At 50.1% G+C, this 17,040-nt stretch overlaps 1 protein-coding gene across 3 annotated transcripts in view; it reads right to left on the bottom strand.

The window, feature by feature from the left end:
* Positions 1–17,040, bottom strand: part of CCDC169 (coiled-coil domain containing 169) — a 474,842-nt gene that overhangs the window by 329,443 nt on the left and 128,359 nt on the right. For all 3 annotated transcript variants that reach the window (XM_069640296.1, XM_069640294.1, XM_069640295.1), the window contains exons 3-4: positions 670–780; positions 536–576 (exon numbers count right to left, since the gene is read on the bottom strand). In XM_069640296.1, the coding sequence (XP_069496397.1) occupies positions 536–576; positions 670–780 (152 nt within the window). The remainder of the gene's footprint in view (positions 1–535; positions 577–669; positions 781–17,040) is intronic.

The following is a 17,040-nucleotide window of genomic DNA, read 5'->3' as shown; positions in this document are numbered from 1 at the left end:
GTTGTCATGTGGTAAGGTCCTCGGCATTAGTATCTCACTTACCTGGCCTTTTCCAGCAAGCTAAACATTCCAGATTGGCCCTGGTTATGAGCTACAGTGCCCAGGAGGGTCAGTTTATGCCATCAATCACATTATGGCAGCCTTGGAACCTTGAAGTCCTGCAAGAGCTGTGAGTGGCCTTTTGGGTTGAGCCATTCAGGGCAGCAGAGCTCGGACCACAATCTTTCATGATTTAGGGAACTACCACTATGAACCATGGTCCTACTTTAGATTGAGTTTTGTTTGGATATTTCCTCACAGATTCTTGTTTTTCCCTTTGCTTGTGCATGGTTATGAAGCGGACTTCGTTATCACTGTACTCCAACCTCTGTTTGAACCACAAAAACGGATGTTTCTTGGAAATTCATCAGTCTCAATTCATCATGTGATCCCTTGCCCTGTGACAGAACATACATAATTGTTCCAAACGAGATAGCTGATCTACATAAACAGTATTATTGACCAAAAATGACATGTTATATTATCAAATACTAACCACAGGCATTTCATCATATGAACGGATAGAGGCCAGTCTATCTGCAAAAAAAGAAAATGCATAATCCATCAAGAACAGGTACAACATTAAAGGAAAGCAATATAAAACGATCACCTAAGCTTTTGCACGCTTACCTGCAGGACTTCCCCTTATATGTCCTATCTTTTCTTTGAGAAGAGAAATTTGATTTTCTAGTTGTTGGTTTAGTTCTATTTGGGTTTCATATCTTGTTTTCCATTCATTCCCTGAAATGGAAATATAAAACAGATAAATAATGTATACATGTCATATTTCTCACATTATATTTTCAGAAATGTGATTTATTGCACAACAGTTGGAGTGGATATGAATTATTATACACTGCAGGCCTGATTCACAAAGATGTGCATTGGAGCAAATCAGAAAAATGGCAAAACAAAAGAGGTGATGGGTGGAAGGTTTAGAATTAATCTTAATTTCAGGCATTGCTCTGCGAAACCTTCCAGACAATCGGTCTCTCGCCTGCCAAACAATTACAAAAGATAAAATATGCAAATCAGGCCTGTACCCACCGCAAATGGGGCAGTCCAGCCCGGCTCCTTGGTCACATCCCTTCTGCACGAGAACACAAGCATCCCTAAGAAATGGCTGCAAGCATCTCATAGTTACACCTGCTACCTTAAAACTGATTTTCAAAGCCTAAAGTTGAGAAAACCTGATGATGCTGATGAAGCCATGAAGCATATCTTTACAAATCACGTTGCTCTCGGCATCTCCTGGTTTAATCCAGTTTTACGCTTTGTGAATCCGAATTTAGGTAGCAGGTTCACGAGCATCTCTACCTTTGCTCCAGTGCAAATCTTTGTGAACCAACAACAATTTATTTGCCTATCCTTACACCTCATGCCATTCTTTGAAATACTACAAGATGTTCCCAGTAGCAGCTACTGTACTCCACGCCCAATTGTGTTTAATGTTATCCCTGAGTGGGATGGGAGGATTTATTGTGTGGCAACTGATTAAAAGAATTCCAAGGTGCATGTGCGAGTAATGCTTGTGCTGGTAGCTCCTTCCTATTCTCTGCCAGTGCCTGAGGATCATGGTTGCTGGGATCATGGGGGCGGAGTGCCTCCACCTGCCATGTGATGCTGGACCTGAGGAGGTACCAGGGGTACCCCCTGAACACCCCACCTTTGCATTGGCTGAGGACTGTAGGGGACTGTCACAGTCATTACACTTCCCATTCCCCTGTCACTTTAGGAAACCTTCATATGTTAAGGGTTAGCTGCTGCCCGAGTGACCCTGGAAGCTATGGTTCTCACTAGGGTGTACCAAACTTCAACTTTGAGCAAGTATTTGGCTGAATTTCATCTGAAAAATAGTTATTCGGCTCCGGAATTACATTTCTTGCTATTTGGATCCAGCCAAATACTTTTAATTTGAATTCAATGTAAAAGCTCAGAGAGGCAAAGCTGAGAGTGTGGATTGCAAAAGAGAATGGAATTAAATGTTGTCTGAAGGCATTCCTGATGAAATAGAAGACCGAGATACATTTGGGTGTATATTGAAGAGGAGAAGTGATGATGAGTGAGAGGTGAGTATTCATGGTTTATTTCCATGGGAAATGCCTGTGTAGAAAGGTGAATTCATATCCGGCAGTGGAGACCACTGGGGCTGAGGAAGTGAGCAATATGTCAGGCAAAGTGACCTTCTCCAACCAAAGATGCATCGGAGAAACCTCATGTTGGGAAATCACACCAGATCCCTATAGGCCAGAGAGAGTATAGGGAGATAGGTGTGAGGACTCTGTATGGGGCATAGTCAAGGGGTGAAATTGGTAGATGTGAAGGCATCATGAAGAAAGACAGACAATGGATCCAAAGGTCAAAACAATCCGATTTATTAAAGTAAATGTCAGGATGGTAGAATGCCTAACTTGCCCTATGCTAAGGTGGGATTTCCCTTCCTTAACAAAACTAAGGAAAGTCTGAGTCAAAGAGTTCAAGTTTAAAGTCTGTGTGTCCAAAACCTATCCTTGCCCTCACAACTAAAGCTAAACAACGTGCAGACATGTCAATAACCAAAGAAATAGTGATCAACACAAAGTTCTTCCAGTTCTTAGCATCTTCTTCAGCTCCCCTTCCCCAAGTTGCTATTGAACCTTCTTCAATGCACCCCTGATGGTTCATGAAAATGTGTTTTCAGTATACAGGAAAGGGAAAGTGTACGTGTACACAGTCAGAAATCTCAGGAATTTCAACAGAGTGGTGAACCATCACTTCAAGGCAGGACGTTCACAAGCTCATGGTCATTTTGTTGAAAGACGACTGGCTAGTTTGCCTATATCTCAAAGACGCATACTTGAAGATTCCCATTCTCAAGCCACAGAAAAGATTCCTTTTGTTTTCACTGGAGGGACCATTGGCTGTCGACCGTGGGGAAAGTGGAATACGAATGATCCTACACCTAGACTGCATGTTTGTATGTCTAGACAGGCCCAGGTTCAATTAATAAAAAGGGCAGGAAGCAGTTATAGGGTCTGGATTTCCTGATCAACTGTCAAAAGTAAGACATTTCTCTGGTGCAGAGTATTGAATTTTTAAGCTGTAGCATCAACACAATAATGGCTGTTTTATTGCATGGCACTACACGGAAGCAAGCATTATGCTTCACTTACATTCATTTTCTTTCAACATCAAAACAACAATTCAGACTGCTCATGTGCGAGCCGCGCATGCAGAGCTAACTACATCGGCTCCTGGTGGCTGCACCAATTATCCTGAAAATACTCCCTTTTCTACAAAACTATCTGTCCACAAACGCTCCAAAATGGTGACGGACCCACTGGGGCGGCTGCCACTGCATTTGGAGGAAAAAATGGGATCCGGGAACACCAGATCCCGGCCGGTGACCACCGGCGTGTTACCGGCTGCCATTGCTGAACGGCCCATCCGCCCCTCCCCACTGGGCTGTTACGAGCGCTGAGGCTCCAGGGAGGACGAGGCAGAGACGAGGGACGGACTGTGCTGGTGCGCCCAGCGACGAGAGACGGCAAGAGGCGACTGCTCCCCTTCAGCACCGGCGGCCGTAGGACACCAGAACATACTGCGCAGACGTGCGCCCCGCGACTCTCCTTCCGTGATTGGTATGCGGTGTGCCCCTGGCTGAAGCTGCGGAACTCCACGAAGGAGGGACCCGTGTGTGCGCCCGAAGACCGGGTCGTGGGGGGCCTACAACGCCAATCTCCTCCTCGCAGCGTCTCCCCCCCGCCAGCGAGACTGCAGCGCCCGGGGTCGAGACGTGGCATAATAAGGGGATCTCTGTGCCACGTTCCCCTGCCGGTGAAGGAAACGGCAGAGGCGGCCCAGCGCCGACGAGGTACATGCAGGAGAGGTGGGGACTCCCCTCGACCACCCCTCGATCACACCAACACCAGAGCCCACAAGACTCGCTGGGTGATAAGGGGAAGGCATCGGCCAACACTAATCCTGTTGGGGACATAGGTGCATCACCCGTCAACAGTGAGAGGGGCCTCCGCACAGAGACCACATACACTCGGGGAGCGGCGGAAGGGCAGCGACCATGGACACCCCTCCCCCCAACCAACACAAGCATCCCGCGTCCACGATGGAGTCTTAGACTTCCCCCCCCTCCTATGCCACACTGGTGGCTGGTGGCCGGGGGTTTGGTGGTGGAGCAACGTCTGCGGGACAATATCACCAAGGGAAAGGAGACCCCAGCACACAAACCACAGCTCCAACGAGAGAGACCGCCTCGAAGGAAGGACCTGCACCCAAACGGAACATAGTCTGCAGTCTCGGACACCGCCTCTGTACAGATACAGCTGTGGACACCCTCCACCGGTTTGGGGCGCAGGGGACGGGCACACGCAGAGCGCTCCCACCCCCAACTCCAACACCAGCCCTCTTTGGGACATCAGCGCGACCCGCCTACACCAGACACCATACCGGGAGCAGCGACTACGCAATGGGAAAAGAAAAGGTCAAAAGGCAAGCCCTTCAAAGTAGAATGGACCTTTACACTGTAGGGGCCCGTCCCCGCTGGGAGACACAGACTCCAGAAGAGGAAGGCACCAGGGACGAGGCCCATGACCCCCCCTGTCTCACTGTCCAATCTAATGAAGGCGATTGGGGATTCCAGAACATCTCTGGAACTCAAAATTGGAGGGCTGTCCACCGAGGTATCCCGCATTCGTCAAGACCTACGCAACCTCTCGTCTAGAGTCAGCAAAGCGGAACAAAGAATATCAGACACAGAGGACACGATCGCCGACTGGAACAGCAACTAACCGCAATCACCCAAAACGTCAACCAACTCGAATATCGTGCAGAGGACAGTGAAGGGAGGGCACGTCGCAACAACCTTAGGATTCTGGGGATCCCGGAGAAAGAGGAAGGCCCCAGCGCCGAACTGTTCCTGGAGTACTGGTTGGCGCATATCTTCGCTCCCAAAAAACTATCCAAGTTCTTTTCAATCGAAAGAGCACATAGGGTGCCCACTGGCCGACCTGCCCCTGGTGCCCCGCCAAGAACAATAATTGCACGCCTCCTAAACTTCCGAGACCGTGACGCTATCCTCCAGATGGCACGGCCTCGGCCCCAATCACATAAAATGGCTACAAAGTAGGGTTCTACCCCGATTACACCAAGGAAGTCCAAAAGGCCTGCCAGTCGTTTGACTCTGTCAAGAAGAAACTCCAGTCGCTGCCAATCAAGTATGCACTGTTCTTCCCGGCAACGTTCAAAGTCCATCATGAGGGCACCACCCACCTGTTCTACAATCCCAAGGAAGCATGGGACTGGCTCGAAACGCAGGTCCTCAGCGGTCCTGGAGCCCGACGCTTGCCTGCTGGCACGACCGCACAGAAACCCGGGCCCGGGCGGTCCTTGCCCCCCTCGACCCCACTGGACCCTGAAGCCGAAAAAACACAGCATCCCGTCAACAGCACCACGGAGAACGGGTGAGGTCTCTACACAAAAGGGTCCGACCTACAGTGGAACACTATGGGAACTTTAATCTAGCGGCCGACGCTCACTACGCGGTGTAAACACTATCCCAGTCCAGATTATCCCGAAGAAGCTTTCCAGTTAAAAGTTTAAATGTTTGGGTGACAGGTGCTCCCAGTTGGGGGGGGGTTAAGAGGGGTGGGGGGGGGGAGTACAGGGTGGGGGGGAGGAGTTCTGTGGGTGTTGGCAATCGGAATCACAAGATGAGAAGGCAAGGCACCTATTCATACTGGTACAGGAACTATAAACTACCCACCTGTTGGGCCAATCACACCCTCACTACTCAGCTACCGGCTACACAGTCATGTAGCAACTTTTGGAAGTCTCCCTCCTGTAGAGACACCTGGATACCCCGAGTTTACAATAAAACCTCACTAAAAAGGACGGACCCAGACGCAGGACACATGCGGCAGAGCTCGAGACGCCATTCCATACGACCTGAGACCCTATCGAGACACCAGATCCTTCACGACACCTCACAAAGAGACCCACGCAAATAAAGTGAACACCGACAGGCTCTCCTTATTGACCTGGAATGTCAATGGCCTCGGCTCCAGTGTGAAACGAAGACTGGTGCTCCAGTACCCTAATCGATACTCACCAGATATAGCTCTTCCTACCGAAACACATCTGATCGGGACTGGAAACAACTTCTTTAGAAGATCCAACTACCAGTATACCTACCAAGCTGGGTTCACAAAGGGCGCCAGGGGTACAATGATACTCATCTATAAATGGGTCCCCATCCAGGCTAGGAAAGTACAGACGGACCCTCGGGGCCGTTAAGTGATACTGCTCGTGGACATCTGGGGTGAGAAATGGGGCCTTGCTGCAATCTACGCCCCCCCCACACTCTCGAAGGAACTACTTAGTGACACTACAGAACCTACTCCTGTAGGAGGACGCCAACCTGTGGGTCATAGGAGGAGACTTTAACAAAGTTATGGACGTCACTGCCGACAGCTCCCATAGGAGGGCTGTAACCCGACTCGCCCCAACACCACTGTCCATATTCGCCGAGACACTGGGACTATCGGACACTTGGCGATCACTGCATGGCGACGAGGCCGGCTTCTCCTTTCTCTCCAGTGTGCACAAACACTATCGAGAATCAACTATGCCTTCATTCTGCGCAACACATCCCACAGACTGCAGAGTTTCTGGCAAGAGGCATTTCAGACCACTCTCAGCTCCTCATAACTATGAAAAATGCTTGCCAGCGCCCAGATATCACCTGGCCTCTGAAAACATACCACCTGCGGCTTCCCGAAATTGCAGAAGAACTCGAGAAAAAGACCACAGAATATTTTGAAATAAACAGAGGCTCAGTAGAATGCCTGATCTCGATATGGGAAGCATATAAAACAGTCCTACGCGGAGAGGCCATCTCCCTGGTATCTGCCTACCGGAAGCGGCACACTCAAAAGATCAGGGAGGCCGAAGCGCAAGTATTGGAATGCGAATAACAACTCCTCGCGCACGGTACCCAAAGCGCAAAGGAAGCCCTGGTGACAGCGCAAGTAGCCCTCAGCAACATAGCTCTGGATAACACACAGGTGGTCCACTCGCTAGTCCGGAGCCAAATTTACCAGAGACGAGATAAGGCAAATAAAACCTTGGCCTGGTTGGAGAAACGTGAACAAAGCAGAGGACATGTGCAAGCTGTCAGATCTCCAGAAGGGGAGCTGCTGACAGAGGACGCTGACATAGTGGAAGCATTCGCCGCCTACGAGAAACTCTACACCCCGCCAACTGAGTACCCCACACCGGAGCCCTCTGGCTTTCTCGACCCGATGGAGATCCCGAAACTGTCAACACAACAAACAGATCTCCTGGAAGCGAAAATCACCGAGATCGAAATCCAAGAGGTGCTTGCACAACTCCAACCTGGGAAAACTCCAGGCCCCAACGGGTTCCCAACAGAGACCTGGAATTGCCTCGGCAGCACACTAACGGCTCATATGCATCGCATGTTCCTGCGTAGCAAAGAACAAGACGCACTCCCTCAGGAGAGCAAGCATAATAGCCATACACAAACCCGGAAAGCCTCCGGAAGAATGTCCTTCCTATCGCCCTATCTCGCTGATCAACAGAGAAGCCAAGGTCCTCACCAGGGCACTGGCTAATAGACTGCTCAAGATGATAGAGACACTCGTCCACCCAGATCAATGTGGATTCATGCCCAACAAATCCACCCGTATGAACTTACGCAGAATCCAACTTGCCCTAAGCAGAGCTTCAGAAATACTGTCGCCGCTAGCCCTCCTGGCAGTGGACTTTGAGAAGGCATACGACTCTGTGGGGTGGGACGCGCTATTGGCAATCATGGCCTGAATGAACTTTGGACATAGCTTCAACTCTTGGGTTAGACTTCTGTGCGCATCCCCAGAGGCCACCGTGAGGGTGAACGGCAAGTCCTATAGACTATTCCCTCTGAGCTGAGGAACCAGACAGGGGTGCCCCCTCTCTCCATTGCTCTTCCTGCTTGCCATTGAGCCATTGAGCCACTAGCAGTCGAACTTAGATCAAACAAAAATTGGTCCGGATTCGCCTGGCCAGGGGGAGGGGAGGATCGTCTTTCGCTATATGCAGATGACCTCCTTATATATCTCAGCAACCCGATTACCTCATGCCCGACTGTATCCCTCATCCTGAAGGAATACCAAATCTTCACTGGCCTAAAGGTGAATGAGGCCAAAACTATTTACTTCCCGATTCAGGGTGGCGAAGATGTGATTCCTGAGACTTGCCCATATCATGTCTGTATCAGGGAGTTGAAATACCTGGGCATGCGCATTGGTCCGACCCTGGATGGGTTCTTCCAACTCAACCTACAACCTGTACTAGATAGGTTCAGCAGAGATGCATCTCACTGGCAATCACTCCCCCTATCACTAATGGGCAGGGCAGATGACACTCCCTAGACTTCTGTACATTCTCCAGAACGCCCCGCTTCCCATCCCCCATGAAACCTTTACACTCATTGATAGGAACCTCCGTACGCTGCTATGGAGAGGGAAACAACCCAGAATCGCCCTCACCACGCTTCAAAGATCAGTGTGGGAGGGTGGCATTGGTCTACCATGCATACGCACATACTACATAGCCACAGAGATAGGGGTGGTTAATGATTGGCTACATGCCGACCCTACACTACCACACATCCACATTGAAATAGAGACCATGCTCCCAGCATTGCCACTACAGTTCTTAAACGCCAACAACAACCAATTCCCGACAATACCAAGAATGTCACGCCATATCCATCACGCGTGGAGAGAGGCACACAAACTGGTCGGTTGATAAGCAAAACCAACACTGGCTCAACCTATATGGCACAACGCACATCTCCCAGAAATAATAAAAATGGGCTCTTTTGAAAACTGGGTAACAAGAGGAATAACCACACTAGCACACGTGATCCAAGAGGGTTGCCTCCTAAGCTTCGATACCCTCCAAGACAAATTCAGCTTGGCGCCTATGGATCGTCTTCGGCATGCACAGCTAGCCCACGCCATACACACCCAGTTCCCAGACATAACAACCATACCCCCTCTAAAGTGGATGGCTCTGAGACTGACCTTTGCTCGCAGCAACCTCCTCTTCTAGGGAAGAACCAATGGGCCTTACAAGGAAGGTCCAAGGACGGATTTGTGGCAGGCTGTGGCACCATCCCAGAGAGAGAAAGAAGGAAGAAACCAGCAGGAAGTCCTGCCATCCAGCCCACACTGAGATGCGGAACACTACCAGCAGGGAATCCTGCCCTTGGGGTCGTGCCGAGCTGTGGGAAAAGGAGGTTGTCCTCCTGACGGACCGAGGCGAACCATGCATAATCTGTGGCATACGGAGAGCTCTGGTGCCACATCGACGGTTGGAGCTTCGACAAAGGCAGGGACACAGAGATGCCCAAGCTGCTGAGGCAGGATGCACACCACCCAGAGACCCATAGAACTGACGAACTGGCACAGATCAGACAAGGAGAGGAACAGACACTGACGAGAGGTCTGCACAGACTGAGAAGGAGGTACAGTGCCACTAGGGAATGAGAGCTTGATGGCAGATGTATGCCCCGCCACAGCAGTAAAGGTATGCTGCATAGGAGGGGGTTGGCAGGAGGGTGGGTCCGACAGCCATATTAAGGTACACAGGAGTCCCGAACTTAGAGGGGGCAGATAGGTATAAAACCTAAGGAAGGGGTGAGCTAATAGCTAATGTCTGGGCAGCCGAAGCCCCAAGCCAAAAGGGGTCAGAGAAGTATTACAATACTGCAACCGAGGACAAACAAAGCCCCAAGCCCAGAAGGGGCACAGGGATAAAACACCACAGAAGGGTGCGACACAAGAACACAACCGAGGGCGACCCAAGCCCAGAGTGCAAAGGGGGCAGAGAAGTATAAAAACCCAAAAGGGTATATCAAAAGTCAACGACACTGCAGGGTTTAGGAAATCCCAAGCCAACCAGAGCAGCTCAGTAGAACAATAAGGGAAGAGAATTTTGTGTTGAGTTGAAGGAGAGACAAATCTAGTGATTATTGAACTTTCTTTTTGACAAGAACCTTGGGGATTTTTTTGTTGTTGGACAATTTCTATACAGTGACGAGCTGGAGAAGACTTTGGAACACAAGGTGGGTGGAGATCAGAGGGAATCAGCCATCAACAGCTTTAAAAGGGGGAAGACTGGTCCTACACTAAGCAAATCCTTAGTCCTTCATTTAATCTTTCTTCTTTGTAGACAGTGAGGCAATTGGTTAGAGTTTGGACAGTTTAAGTTGTATGAAGTGTGATGATTCATGGGATCTCGTCCCTTCCCTGTGAGGCTAGGGAGGTAAGCCCTCTATGCAACAATCCCCCTAGGGGAGGCAGAATGTGGGACCTCATAGGGAGAGACTCCCCTCACGGGGACAAGGACTCCAGTTCCGTGATGGAACATCCAAACACCCTTACCTTTGAGAACGGTCTGTTATTGTAATACTCCCTCCTTTGCTTATATAAAACATGACTATACCGGCACAAGGAGGAACACACAAGGGGATCATGAGTCATCTCTCAAAAATACTGAGAAGAGGAAGATTGAAGGAGTGATGCAAACTATTCATTTTCTAAGTATCAGCAGTACTGAAAAGAGGTGGCCCCAAGGAAGCATGCAGAATGTCATCGAAACAAAAGACTTTGGCACCAGCTACAGACCATAAAAAGCAAGAAGTGACTTACTGAAACGAAAACCTGGCGTGAAGCCCGTCAACACCCGGGAAGGTCATACCTGGGAACACGGAAGCGAGCATAAGAAGCTGGTCCTCGGGCTTGAGGATGTCGTGGAAGGCCCGGAAGAACTTCCCATCATGGAACGGAGAACTGACCTAGGCAGAAGCTGGAACCATGCCAACGGTGGCTTGACCTCGGGAAGGTGGACAGCGCAGTCCTTCAACTACGCTGACACCGAAATGCCTAGTAAGCCGCAGAACCAACGTGGTACCACAAAGAGCAGACAGATAATCGCTGAGAGTGCTCGGAAACTAGACTCACGACCAACACCCCAGGAAGCGCCAGTGACATGGCCCCACGAGAAAGAAGTTAACGGGGGTCACAGGAGACCCAGAAGGGGTTTGGGCAATACTGAAGAATACTTCAGGAGTAATCTCCCTCGTCACAATAACTACCGAGAAGGTACTGTGGGAATCCTGAAGGTGTCTCCCTGGCTAAACCCCTGGGACATCCTCTTCCATAGGGCATTCAAAAACACTGCGCCCCCCCCTTTCCTAACACAAACACTTTCGCACGGTTCCATGTAATAATGTCGCCACAAAAATCTCGCCATGCAAAAATATTGCTGAAAAATGGCCCCCAAATGTATTTTTTATTTGTATTTTTTACATTTTTTTTTTTTTTTCCCCTGTCCCCATATATATGGTCACACAAATAATATCGCCACAACCTTTTCCCGGCAATATTATTTACGGCGACCATATATATGGGGATAATATTACCTGATACCTTTCGCACAACATGAAAATGGACTAACCTCAGAGCCGTTCACCTGACGTATCCCAATACCAGGGTCAGGCAAAGTCAGGCAATTGACCAAAATCAGACACACCTGACGGCCCTTTCCTTTCCCCATAGGGATAAAAAGTACGAGCAAGGCAGACTGCATGACGAGACAGCTATCCAGGCCCGACAGTTCAAGAGGAGGAGAAAGGCAGCGAATATCGATGTTGAGGAAAACTACAGATACCAGAAGGCCGTGGGAGAGCTACCCAGATAGGTCAAAGTGGTTATACAGGAGGTCAAGCAAAATCCCCATACAGTTGAAAGACTTTGACCTGACAAGTATAAGGAAAGTAAGGGAAGTGAATCCTGCATCGAGAGAAAGCAAGGAAAGTGAATCCTGCATCGAGAGAAAGCAAGGGAAGTGAATCCTGCATCGAGAGAAAGCAAGGGAAGTGAATCCTGCATCGAGAGAAAGCAAGGGAAGTGAATCCTGCATCGAGAGAAAGCAAGGGAAGTGAATCCTGCATCGAGAGAAAGCAAGGGAAGTGAGGGAACTGATTCCTGATCGTCATTTGGGTGCAAGCTCGGCCGAGGGAGATCTAGTAGTGAAAGTTATCACCCAAAGTGTTTGAAAGGTCTGCGCCCGGAAGAAGGGACCTAGGGGTGAAACCGTCACCCAGAAGCATTTGTAGAAGGAAGGGGCGTGGCTTAACAGCCATGGAGTAGGCCGCTCTTCATATGAGCTCCGGAAGATCCGAGAATGATCCTTACGCTAACTAAGGAATGAAAATACAGGCACTGAAATTAAACGGACGTGCAGCAATTGGAAAGTGAGGGGCATACGTTGAACGCCAAGTGGAGCAGAAATGCTAAGCGTAACTGCGGCTATGGAACTGTAAAGAAAGGGCTCGTTCACCCGGACATACAAACAAAATGGCAGATGCACCTCTAACAAAGGAACATATGTGAGCTGAAAACCAAGACGCGGATGGAGGCTGAGGAAGGGCTTTGGAGACTCGGATACGGTTGTCGGGAGCGATACATTGTATCCGCAGTGAGAAGCATAACGCCTCTGATGGTTTGCCGCACAGTGCAGGCCGTGGAGATACATTTTTCCTTGCGGCAGGCAGCCTCCAGCGAGCCGAAGCACAGGAAGAGGGGGACGCTCGGGGTCACTGCGCTAGGTGGCCCTGACGAGCGCTGCACCGACATGGTAAGGAGAGGCATCATAGTGTGCCCGACCCGCCGACAGGAAGTAAAGTAAAACAAAGGGCAAAAACGTGGGCGGATAAGGAGCGGATCAACAGACGGTGCCGCCGTACGAAAGGCAGAGGATGCCACGATGAAAAGAATGTACCGAGGTTCCATGGTACATACATGCCCAGAGGCTCAATACGGAAACAAGGACAGCTGGCAGGCAGCCTATTGAGCAGGAACAGCGGGTCGTGTATCTGCAACGGAGAGCCCTATAGCAGGGCAGGTCATGGCCACAGGAACTGGCAACGGAGAGCCCTGTAGCAGGGCTGGTCATGGCCACAGGAACTGGCTGAGACATAGATCTCGGCGAAGGGTGAGTGGCCACAGTGCCAGAGTGAAAATAGTGCTTGCCTGCGCGCAGTACACAGACAGCATATGAAGTGATAGGGGAAACGGCAGAATGCCGGGCAACTCCCACTGGAGGAAGTGAGATTCACCCCTACAAGTGTGCAAGGCTGCGGAGGTGTGCACAGCCACAGTCAGATATAAGATCCACAAGCACATGAGACAGGTGCCCCTGCATGTGTAATGACAGGACAGAGAGAAGGTGTTGAAGTCTAGGAAGAAGTGTTTGGAGAATAGACATCACCAGTGAACATCTTGGGTTGCATGGGGACCGACTGACGCTGCGGTACGACGAAGTGGGAACTTTTGGGCATAAGGCGGAACAAACGTATTCATCATTCTGAAGGGAGTGACTGCACCTGGACATACTCCCCCACCCCCACTACGGGGCTCCGCTTTGCTCCCACTGGTGACAAGCTGCAGGGACTACACTGCCCCGCTAGCTGACGGAAGCTGGCGGCCTCAAGTGTGCGAGAAGCGTAACCCCCAGGGAGTGGACCAGGATGAGGTGCCAAGATATACAGGCCCGGCAGTGCCATAGCGCACTGATAGCACGGAGAAGGAGGAACGTGTGAGGAGGACCTGCACGACACTGAGAAGTAGGACCCTGGCACATAGGCTCTTATATGATAGGGGCCCAGGAACTGATCTAACGTTATGGGCCTTAAAAGTAGCCGGGACCTACAAAAGGATACACGACCCACACTGAAGCGCTGCAAGGCGACACAGACACCTGGGTAAACTGGCATTTTAGCACAAGGAGCGAAGGCACTGTGGTGGTGGCGAGTGGGGTGTACTTATTGGCCTCCAGAAACACACTACTGGGACACTGACCACAGTGGTCAGAGGAGAGACGTGGGATGACACAGCCTGCCGAAATACAACTTTACGTGCCACCACACAGCGCAGCCCACTGAGGAGGACGCCCCAGCATCTGACTGAACTGGTGAAGGCAAAACAACACTGAAGAGCTGGTACCAGACATGTAGAAAGGATTGCATGTCGTCAGTGAAAGAGGCGAGAGCCAAGAGCAAACAACCTACAATGGAGACCTTTGCAAAGGCACAAAGCGCGGTGGCGGCTTCCGGGGATGGTACCCCTGAAGGAGAAAACCATCAGATCCTAGCAGCCATAATGGAACTGAGCGCCAAGTGGGGTACAGCAATGGCAGATCTACGGACGGCACTGGAGAACAAAATAGATGCGGTAGGAATTAAAGTCACCCTGTTGCGACAAGACGTTAGGGCGCTGGCAGAAAGGACTAGTGGCCTGGACAGCGTGGTGAAGACTAACACAGATGTAAGCACAAATAATGCGAAAGAGGTCCATTTACTAAAACAGCAGGTTGCTAACCTTGAAAATCGAGTGGAAGAAGCGGAAGGAAGGGCGAGACGGAACAACATCCGGGTGGTCAGCCTACCGGAGGGAGAAGAGGGCCAAGACCCCATGGACTATGTGGAGAACATGATCCTGCAAGAGACAGGGGCAGACAAGCTCTCACAAGGGTTCACGGTTGAACGTGCACATCGGGCCCTGATGAGGAAACTACGGCCTGGAGCCCCACCGAGGCCGATAATTGCGAAAAGTCTGAACTATAAAGACAGGGAGAAGATCCTGGAGTATTTTCGAAAGGGCGGAACAACGATAGAAAGAGCTTCCTCCAAGATCACGGCATACCCTGACTATACTATGCTGGTGCAGAGACAGCGGTATAGCTATGTGGCGGTCAAGAGAAGACTGCGTACAGCTGGTATCAAGTATTTGCTTTTGTACCCTGCGAAGCTAAAAGTTTTGCACAAAAGTAGAGCGCTCTTTTTTGATACCCCAGAGGAAGCGGCGTCATGGCTGGATTTGCAGGGCTGTCCGGAGCGAGATGAGGAGCAAGATCGCCAGGAGCACGATAAGTGAGGAGACTGTATCATGAACACAGAGGATAAGCGGGGGGGGGAGTCCTAATATGGCACTGTGGGATATTATATGATTGGTATTATGTAGCCTTTGGACTCTACGACCCTGTTGGACTGGAATATAGTGAATAAAAGCACAAGTGAGCTGGGTATCACTAAGCGTAGCAAATTTGGAACAAACAGGAGCGGCAGGATGGAAGCAACCTACCCCCGAGAATTAATAGTAAGGCGGCCACTAGGGCGCTTCACCCTGCTGACCCAGATCACTGTGAAGTGCAGAGACCAGAGGCGAGTTTAAAACCTGACCAGATCCATGGCGAGGCCCATTTCACTCAAGAATATAGTGTGAGTACCTAGAAAACTGTGCAGATCCAATCTCCTAGTTAAAATAATATAATTCAACCTATTTAATCTAAGTAGAACTGCCTCCTAACTGTCACCTGTCATTTGTAAAGCTGCACTTGTCTTTTTGAACTTTAAGATTTCAAATCTGAAAAACGACCTTCACAAAATCGCTCATATCTCCGCAACCGTTTGTGCTAGAGACTTGCAATAACTTTTATTTGAAAGCTTAGAAGCTTAGCTTTGAATCGCACCTAGAACAGGCTTTTGCCAGAAAGGGCTAGTTGCGGGGGTGCCTGAGATCCAGGGATGGAGCTGGGCAACAGTTGGGGAGGGTGTTGTTGGGGAAGAGCAGGGAGGTGGGAGGGAGGGAGGTGGGAGGGCTTGTTGTGTTTATAGTTAGACTGTGTTTGAGTTGGGGTATGAGCCTACATAGAAGAGTTAGGCAACTGGAGTTGGACTGCATAGGTGGGGGCGGGGGGGGGAGGGACACTGACGTGCCATGGGGGATCTTAAAATAGTCACTTGGAATGTCAGGGGGCTCAATAGTTCCCTGAAGAGAAATAAGGTTATGCTATACCTAGGGAGACAGAAGATAGATATTGCCTTGTTGCAAGAGACACACCGGACGCGAGAAAAGATGGAGTTGATCAGGAGGAAATGGAAGGAAACGGTGGTGGGTTTGCCATATTCGGCTTATGGCAGGGGAGTGACCATCTGGGTGGCGCCACATGTCCCGTTCCAGCTGTTGCAGACGCTGGTGGAGACGGATAGGAGGATGGTCGTGGTGAGGGCATTGGTGGAACATAGGGAAAGTATTATTATAAACACGTATGCCCCGAACCAAAATACTGCGGCATATTTTAAAACGCTGTGTAACAATCTTAGCATGTATGTGGGGAGTGCAGTGATTTGGGGGGGGACTTCAATTGCGTATTAAACCTGAGGGTGGACAGGTCAGATGGGAAAGTGGATAGGCCTGCCCCATCGGACAAGGCGTTACAGGCGCTGCTGAATGATTTTGGGTTAGAAGTTTTATGGAGGACGAGCCATCCTCACGAGAGGCAATACTCGCATTATTCTGCCCCGCAGCAACTACACACAAGGCTATACTATGTCTTTGTCACTCCAGAGATACTGACAGAGATCACGCAAGTCGAATACAAAGCGAGGGTCCTCTCGGACCACTCGCCTCTCATCCTTAGATGGCAATGTTGTCCCCCGAGAGCAAGAATTCCGACGTGGAGCCTCAGGGCAGAGGCGCTCAGAGACCCCCTTTTTAGGGAAGACATGAGAGATGAGATAGTTAGCTACTTTGAGACGAACACGGGCAGTGTGAATTCAGCGGGCACATTGTGGGAGGACTTTAAAGTTGTGATGAGGGGAGCGGCTATAGCAAAATCCTAAGGATTACAGGGAGGGATACTGGCGGACCTGCAGGAAGCCGAGGGAGAACTGGAAAGGGCACTTAAAGGAGAAAACAGTACCAACCAAGACATTGATCTGATACTAAGACTGCAGCAAAAGTGTGCAGGGCACTGGGAAAGATTGTGTAACCTTAATTATAAAAAGTATATAGAGAGGTAATATGCGGGAGGAGATAAACCAGGAAGGATTTTGGCATGGCTGTATAAAAGTGAGACCACTAGACCCCCGATTAG

This window comes from Ambystoma mexicanum, chromosome 7q, assembly GCF_040938575.1.
Source record: "Ambystoma mexicanum isolate Mex_15411 chromosome 7q, UKY_AmexF1_1, whole genome shotgun sequence".
NCBI lineage: Eukaryota > Metazoa > Chordata > Amphibia > Caudata > Ambystomatidae > Ambystoma > Ambystoma mexicanum.
Note: the sequence above shows the minus strand (reverse complement) of the source record. Positions and strands in the feature narration are given on the sequence as shown.